At 42.8% G+C, this 8,683-nt stretch overlaps 1 protein-coding gene across 2 annotated transcripts in view; it reads right to left on the reverse strand.

The window, feature by feature from the left end:
- Window positions 1-2,120, reverse strand: part of FAM171B (family with sequence similarity 171 member B) — a 66,752-nt gene extending 64,632 nt beyond the window's left edge. For both annotated transcript variants that reach the window (XM_032638412.1, XM_032638411.1), the window contains exon 1: window positions 1,690-2,120. In XM_032638412.1, the coding sequence (XP_032494303.1) occupies window positions 1,690-1,912 (223 nt within the window). In that variant the 5' untranslated portion in view covers window positions 1,913-2,120. The remainder of the gene's footprint in view (window positions 1-1,689) is intronic.
- Between the last annotated feature and the right edge of the window lie 6,563 nt (window positions 2,121-8,683).

The raw sequence follows: 8,683 nt of genomic DNA on the forward strand, positions 1-8,683 counted from the left end.
CCTTTTCAAAAATATTACATCACAAATATCAGAAAACAAGTATTTTCACACATACGCTGGATACAGAAGTTTCTCATATTATTTCCGTTATTTGTAACCTTCATCACAACCTATCTATATGGTAGTAACCAAAACCCATTTAACTAATATTCCAGAAAGACGATAAATCGAAATAAAAATATACTGCAAATCATAAAATCCATCACCACTCTGACTTCTGTTTCATCATTTATGAAATTCCTCTCATAATGAAGACAGGCTCTCGATCACTCTCCTATCTCTCATTTCCTTAAGTTTACCCAACAGCATATCTAATCGCTGCCTCGCCTGTACCCTGTGGTTAGCACTTTCAGTTATAAAAAGCCAGGTAGGAAAACCACCACACACAGCACATCTTTCAGGAGTTTCAGCCACGCTCAAGTGTTATTAAATGGTTTGAGAGGGTGTCAGAAACACATGCTTTCCGGCACACTTTGGTGATTTCATCCTACGCTCAGAGCACTCTGATAAATTAAATCATTCTGGCTGTGTCAGGAATCGCAGCTGGTGTACCTGAGTATTGCTCTTTGATGATGAGCAAGCAGTACAAAATAAGATACCGAACCCTACTCTTTAAAATCTCATTTTTGGCATCTCGTATAACGTTACTAGGCAGGATTTTAAAGCGAAAACAAATGTTATAATTCAGTTTGGTTTTGCAGAAACCTAAGCCCACTTGCCAAAAAAAACTGATGGCTTTTTTTCTTTCCAAAGAGCAGGCAGCTTCTACAGTTGGGAAGGGGACTGGGGTTGGGGGGTAGGGAGAAGCTATTAATATGGATAATCCAGCTTTTTGCTTACCGGTGTAGCTTTAATGGAGGGGAAACAGGCAGGAACTGAGGGACTGTTACAGCCACGTATACCAAAAGGGCTTTCCTCACCCTCAGCTGAATAGTGTGGAGAATCTGCCTCATTACCTTCTACTAACAAGTAAGGAGATTCCCCTCTCTGGGGGCAGGCTTTGCTGTACTAACATCCGCTACAGACTTCACCTCATCCAGCCCCCTCTCCTCTTCCCTTTCCTTCAGCCACAAGCTCCTATTTCTTTTTTGGTTTGTTTCATCTTATTATACTGAAGGCATTCTTGCAAACTGCCTTCAACCATTCCTGGGATAAGAAGAGACAGAAATAAATAATAAAATAAATTAAGATTTCTTTTCTCCAGAGCTAAATTTAAATATATAGGCGGAGCGAGATGGTGAAAAGGGGTGTGTGGGTGTCTACTGCAAGATTTTTCAGTCTCTAGGAGAGAAAAGGATAAAGAACAGAAGGCTAAAAGGATTTGAGAAGTGTGTGTGTGTGTGTGTGTGTGTGTGTGTGTGTGTGTGTACAATCATTCCCAGGGCGGAGGGAAAAATTCAGGAAGGGAGGGAGAAGAAAAAGATCAATCCAGGCAGTCACTCACTCCCATCCCTCCCGACCCCTCCCCACCTCACTGCAGTGCTCTGCGCTTCCCAGAAAGCTCACCACCCAAAGGGCAGATTCCCAAAACCAAAGCAGAGCCCGAATCCGGGTCACGCAGGCAGGCGTTTGGGGGGGTTGGGGTGGGGGGGGTAGAGGCAGGCGATGGGAAACCATCTGGCTAGGGAAGCGGCGAGGAGGCCAGCAAGACCAGAGGAGGAACGGCAGGGCCGGGCTGCCGGGACCTACCGGGAGCAGTGATGGTAGAGGATGCCCCGGGCACCTCTGGCCTCTCCTCCTCAGCTTCCTCCCGCTGCCGTTGCTGCTGCTGCTGCTGCTGCTGCTGGATGAGGCTGAGGTCGGAGCGGCTGAGCTCAGCTCTGGCGGCCGCAGGGACCAGCCTCGCCTTCAGCAGCACCGCGGCCAGGCCGAGGAGCAGGGTGCAAGGGACGCGCCGGCTGAGCCTCGCCATGGCCGAGAGCCGGAGGGCCGCGGCGGCATATTGCGGCGGAGGTCCGGGCGGCGGCGGCGGGCGCCAGGGCTGCGGGCTCTGGCAGCGCCCGCCCGCTCAGTCCCCCTCGCTCGGTCTGCCTCGCACACCCTCACCAGGAGGAGGAGGCTGGGGCGGCGGAGACGCCGGGGGAGGAGGAGGAGGGGGAAGTTAGCATCCTCGCGCACGTGACGCGCGGGGCGGGGTGGGGCGAGCCCCACGCCCGGCGCCGCGTCTACGCTCTCACCCCGGGCTCAGCTGCTCCGGACGCGCGCGCTCGGCGGGGTGCTGGGGCGCTGTGCTGGTGGTGGCTTCCTAGGGTAAACGAAAAAGGAGAGCCTTTCTGGGGTCTGGTAGACCTTCAGATCCTCTAGCCCCTACCGAGACACCGGGAAATTTTGCAGAAAGTGGAATAAAATTCCCTCCACCTGACCGCAAAGTAGAAGAGAAGGTGGTGTATTGATTACGCTCCCACAACACTTAACGCAGCACCAGCAGATCAAAAAGCCAGGATCTCTTAACCATGTGGGCTTTGGGGCATCACAGCCATCACTGGTTAGCTAGAAATTAAACTGCGGCTCTCCAGATTTTGATTAAATTCCTCTATCTGCCCAAATTGGAATTTCTTTCTATATTGTAAAATATTCTTAATTACGTTTTGCCTAATTATAGTCTATACTTTTCATTTGCTCAAAAAATATTTTTCTAAATGCCTGCTAGGTGCTTACCACGTGCCAGTATTTAGTCAGGTGCTTGGAATAAGCAACATACAATCCCTGCGTTCTAGGAGCTCATTACCTGTTAGGACAGAGGAACATATAAACATTATAATCCAGGGTGGTGCCTGCCACTGGAGAAACACTACAGCATGCAGAGATTGCACTGAATTGGAAGAAATTAACAATGTGGTATATGGATGGGGGCTATGAAACACTAGGAAAGCTGGGGTTTAAAGAAGAATAAGAGTTCCACACATAGGTGGGTGTAACCAGGTCATCTAAAAAGTGTAGCTGTGTGTGTATGTGTGTGTGTATGCCCGTGCACACGTGCCCAGAGGTGTGCAACAGCACAGTGTGCTTGGAAAATTGTCAGCAATGATTGTGACAGAGTGACAGTGTTTTAGATTGAAAAGGAGAGTGGAGATCAGGTCATTAAAAAAATAATAGCAGGGACTTTCCTGGTGCCGCAGTGGTTAAGAATCTCCCTGCCAATGCAGGGGACACGGGTTCGGGCCCTGGTCCGGGAAGATCCCATATGCCGCGGAGCAAATAAGCGCGTGTGCCACAACTACTGAGCCAGCAGGCCACAACTACTAAAGCCTGCGCACCTGGAGCCGGTGCTCCGCAACAAGAGAAGCCACCCAATGAGAAGCCCGCGCACCGCAACGAAGAGTAGCCCCCACTCTCTGCAACTAGAGAAAGCCCGTGCACGGCAACGAAGACCCAACGCAGCCAAAAATAAATAAAATTTTTTAAAAAATAAATAACGGCAAACACTTCTATAGTACTTACTGTGTCCAGGCACTGTTCAAGCACTTTATATACATTAACTCCTGTAATAACCTTGGATGCTATATAAGGAAACTGAAATTTACATTGCAAGTGATTATGAAATAGTGAAAGAAATTAATCAGGGAAGGGACTTGCTACCAGTCTGCGTTTTCACTTTGCTATCGGTGTGGAAGAGGAAGAGGGATAGATTGGCGGAGAGGAGGCCAGTTTAGTGGTGTTTGCAAAAGCCAGTGAGGAGATACCTTGTGAGACCAGAAAGGAGAAAAAAGGAGTGGGAGATTCAGTATGTAGGGCTAGAATCAGCAAAAATGGTTGATTGTTTGGGTGAGGAAGAGAAAAGGAGAAAGATGGGTACGTCTAGTATGACACTTAAATTGCCAGATTGAGATCTTGGGTGGCTGCTTATGACATTATCAAGATTAGCTGGTACTACTGACTACAGAATAAGTGATAAGCCATGGCTTGTTCAGTTGTAGTCTCTTTGTATTTGGAATGTCTGTGGGACATCTCATAATATATGTAAAATGTGATCTGTGACATCACATCCTTTACCATCATAGTTGATTCAGATGATTTGGCTGATTGGACAGTCCCTTTCCACACTCACCACTCTTTTGTGTGTTCGTCCCAATGTTTCCAACATGCTGGAAAAGAACAAATTTCTCACTAGTGGAAAGTTATTCTTTGGTCAAGGATGTGAAACTAGTGCCTATATAACCATAACTATATAGTTATATAGTTATAACTATAGTTATATAGTTATAACTATAACTAATAATAATAGGCATTTTACATACATTATCTCGTATCCTCAAAGCAGTCCTACAAATTAGCTCTCATTATTCTGTTTAGCAAATGGAAACACTGAAGATCAGAGAGGCAACTGTCTTGCCCAAGGCTACACTAATAAGAAGTGACTTTACCTTTCAGCACTGTTTGAAACTTTCGCCATGAGCTTGCATTGCTTTTTAGATGAAAATAAACTACATAATGTGGGCTACATAATTTTTTGAAGAGAGATGCCAAAGTGAGGTCCCTCACACAAAACACCACTATTCCATCATGGCTTTGCCTCGCCTGTGTGAGCAGGAATTATGGGGGGGGGGGAGGCTGAATGCAGAGAGTCTTCATTAGTTTCATCAAGCTGTTTTTGTTGCATTTTCCTCCAATTTACCTCTGCTCCTGGAGAGAAGAAAGGAGAAAATGGAAATGGCTCCAGAATCCTGACTGGCAGATCAGAAGGAAAGGAATGCTGCCAGGATTTCTGTCATCCTGCCTTACGGTGGCCAAGTCATCTTTAATATATTAGAAGCTGACCTTCCAGAGGCAAAGTTGCTGATTTCACAGCCCTCAGTGGAGGGTAGATGTGAAATCCTTCAATACTACAGACTGTTTAAAAGAAATAAGCTTTGCTAATCAAGATGGGTTTTAGATGGTTTTTAAATGCTCCATTACTCATATAGTTTATGCTTAATTTCTGTGCAATATACAAAAGCCGTATTATTGGATGCAATCAGGGCTAGTAGTTGGTGAATCAAAAAAGCAGGTCAAGAGACAAAAAAAAAAAAAATCAATATATTTAAAATATATTTTATGTTGCTTATTTTATCTTAAAATAGGCAAATATATATTCATTTACCAATCTTTTGATGTAGGGCCAATAATTTTTTTTAAATCTAACCACATCCTAGGGTTTGAAGTAGTAAACCACAATTACAATGCATCCCTATTATTAATTGCAGTTTTCGATTAAGTGGAAGGAGTTCTTAAAAACTCCTGACAAACAATTCGAATGCCAAATCCTTCTATTTTCAATTTTTCCCCAATTTTACCATTTTCTCACCCACTTAGTATTAAACTTAGTTTTCATAGAAAAATACACTTCATTTAAATTTATATTTCATCCATACCTTATAACACATAGAACTGCCAAAAACAACTGTGTAAACAAACATAACTGACTTTCGGCACAGACACAGACCAACCGGTGGGGGCAAAACCAAGCAGATGTTCAGGAAAGGGTATCCTGCTAATTTCATGTACTTTACATGTCAGCCAGTGTGTTTTACAAAGGAATGGAAGATGCTGGTTGATCTAGGAAGTTATTTTCAGGTTCCTAATCCATGATACTGTTCATGCTTAATACAATGTAATCATTAATGTTAGAATGTCTTCATTTTTATAAATATACTGCAAGAGCCATCGGAAAATAGATTGTAATACCATACATATATAATTCTTCCCTGCTTAAGATCTACTGGTACCTCCTCGTTGCTCTTAGCATAACGTCCAGAATCCCCAACAGGTTTACAAAGTCCTTCACAATATATCCTCTGACTATGCAGGCTCATCTTTTAATATATCCTACATAAACACAGAGATGGGGGTTGGTGGGGGGAGGGAAGGGAAGGGAAACGAAGGATTTCTTTTATTCCCTTGAACTAGACTTATTTAGGTTGCACATACTGATTTCCTCGCCTGGAACTCTACTCCCTCATCTCTAACTGACAGGCTCCCACAGAGCCTCAAGGTTAGCTTAGGTATTACTTCCTCTAGGGTACTTTCCCTGACACCCTTGGCTTTGATTAGGAGCCCTTGCTATGAACTTTCATGACCCTTGTATTTCCCCGTAGGACTCTGTTACTTAAAGTGGATATTTTCTTGCCTGTATCCTCACCAGTGTAGGCTCCACAAGGGTCAGGGCCATCACGTTCACAGCTGTATCTCCAGCTCCTGCCACAACGCCCAACAGTGGTTGTCTGATTACTTGGTTGATTAAATCAACAAATCGATTTTAAAGCGGCAGAACTGTTAGTTAATGGAGAAGAGCCCAGAGTCAGCCGGCTCTGGTATCCACCCCTCACAGCTATGTGATTTACAGAAGATTCTTGGCCTCAGTTTTCTCAACTGTATAGGGGGAGAAAAAACAGAGCCTAAAGGAGATAACAAAATAACGTATAAATACTTAGAGCTTCTTGCTATAGGAACTGTTCAGTAAATGTCAGCCATTACTTCTTTTATTAATGTTATGTAGTATTGTTCTGTTTCATTTGTATATTTTTATAATGTATATAAAATTTTGTATGTAATCAATTCATATTTTTCTTGTTATATTTTATATAGTCACTGCAAACACTCAATTAGCAAATACTGAACCATTGTTCCTAGAGGAACAGAGTTAGATTTAATAACATATTAAACATATTAGATATATATTTATGTAAGGGTTAAGAACGTTTACCTTTTTGGAAATATGATTTGCAAGGTTTAGTAACTGTTTCCTTAAATTATGACTCTTCCTCCAACACTGCTGCCTTCATTTGATAGTGAGCCATTTAATTTGAGTTTGAAAACCAAAGGACTAACTGTTAAAGAGGGTTGAACAAAGTTCAAATTTGTATTTCTTTGACTAAGAACCATTTATCCGGGTAGGGTTATCCATACAGATAGGGACAGTTTGGGATTATTAACCAAAGTGGGTCATATGGTTCAAATAGTCACTAAACTCTGGGTTTAGCGGTCCTTCTCAGGTACAGGCATGTAAATCATTAAGACTCTCTGGGGTCAGCATGCATGGATTACCCGCTGTGCAATTTTATCCATGGCATTTCAGGTACTTTCCACCCTCACCCCCAACAAGTTTGCTCCAAATATGGTGGCTCGGTAGAAGAGTTCATTAGGCACTACAGCTAGGATGGCCCAATGTGTAGTGGGAAGTGATGGAGCCAGCTCAAACTAGATTAAAAGGCTCAAGCCAGAGTTTACTTCAAGACCAGATCTAGATTTTCAGAAGTTTGGATTGTTTCAGGGACAAGACTGTTGAGGGCCTATGTGCCAAGCCCTCTGACCCCACTCTTGTGTGTCTTGACCTTAACTATCTAAATTCATTAAATAGATATGAATCTTTAAAAGAGAGAACCCAGGAAGCCAGGACTTTATGATTTGGGAAATTTTTAACACATCCAGATTGCAGAAGATGCTAAAATTAAGAGATTTATATATTTAAAGAGTTTGCTCTAGAAAGAACACAGAGACTGTACAAACATTTGCTAATATCTCAGAAATTTTTCTTTGAAGAGATTAAGTGTGTGACTCATAGATTCTCCTCACACAACCCAACAGAAGCCAAAAATAGAGATGAGATTATTTAGGAAAGCTCTGTGGAGTAGCCTCTAGTCTAATGGAGTGAAATATCCTTGACATACACAGGCGATCCGTAAGGTTCCTGTGAATTTTATATCAGCAGAAACACTGCCAGCTTAGTCTAAAGGGATAGTGTACAAAATGAAAAAGCATACTGAACCCACACAGTCTTATCAGCAGGAAGAAAATGATAACAATACTCAGCTGTAAACATTTGCTACATTTCATGGGGGGAGAAACGATGACTCATAAGGTGAAGCCATGAGCCACAGAGTTTGAGAACCACATAGTTTGAAACCACAGAAATTCATAGACTTTGAAACCAAATATAGATTGCTCAGCTGGATTTTGGAATTGCTTGGGACCAGTGACTTCTTTTTATTTTCCTTCTATTTCTTCCCTTTTTTAAACCAGAATGTCTATAATTGTTATCATATGCTTGTCTTACTGTGATATGTTGGGAGCAGAAAACTTGTTTCTTTAGTTTCACATGTTCACATACAGAGACGAATTGTACCCCTGGATGGATCATACCCAAGCCTTGCCCATAATTTAGATGATGAGATTTGGGACATTTGAGCTGCTGAGATTAAGAAGTCGTTTTGGACTTTGAGTTGATGTTGCAGTGGTTTGACTTTGGGGGACTTTAGGAATGGGTTCAATGTATTTTGCTTGTGAGATGGATGTGAATCTTTGAGGGCCAGACCATGGACTGTGGTAGACATAATAATGCCCTCCAAAAGATGTTCATGATCTAATGCCAGATTCTGTGACTATGTTACCTATCATGGCAAAGAGACTGCAATAATTTAAAACTAATTCACTATCCAAGGCATGAGGTCACCAGCCTCATGCAATGACCAAGCCTGCGTGGATCTAGGAAAGGATATGGAGTAGATAATGTTAAGAACTGGATTTGGAGAATTAGAGGTGAGAAGAGGGAACTATTTCTGTACAGTATGTAAACCAGATTCTCAGCTCTGTTATTAAATCACTCCTATACTGCCGCTGTTTTAGGGTTCCCTTGAGAGGCTAGGACTGTTCAGTGGGAATATGGTAAAATTAGTTTCTGTTCTGTCATCTCTATTACTTGGTAATC

This window comes from Phocoena sinus, chromosome 7, assembly GCF_008692025.1.
Source record: "Phocoena sinus isolate mPhoSin1 chromosome 7, mPhoSin1.pri, whole genome shotgun sequence".
NCBI lineage: Eukaryota > Metazoa > Chordata > Mammalia > Artiodactyla > Phocoenidae > Phocoena > Phocoena sinus.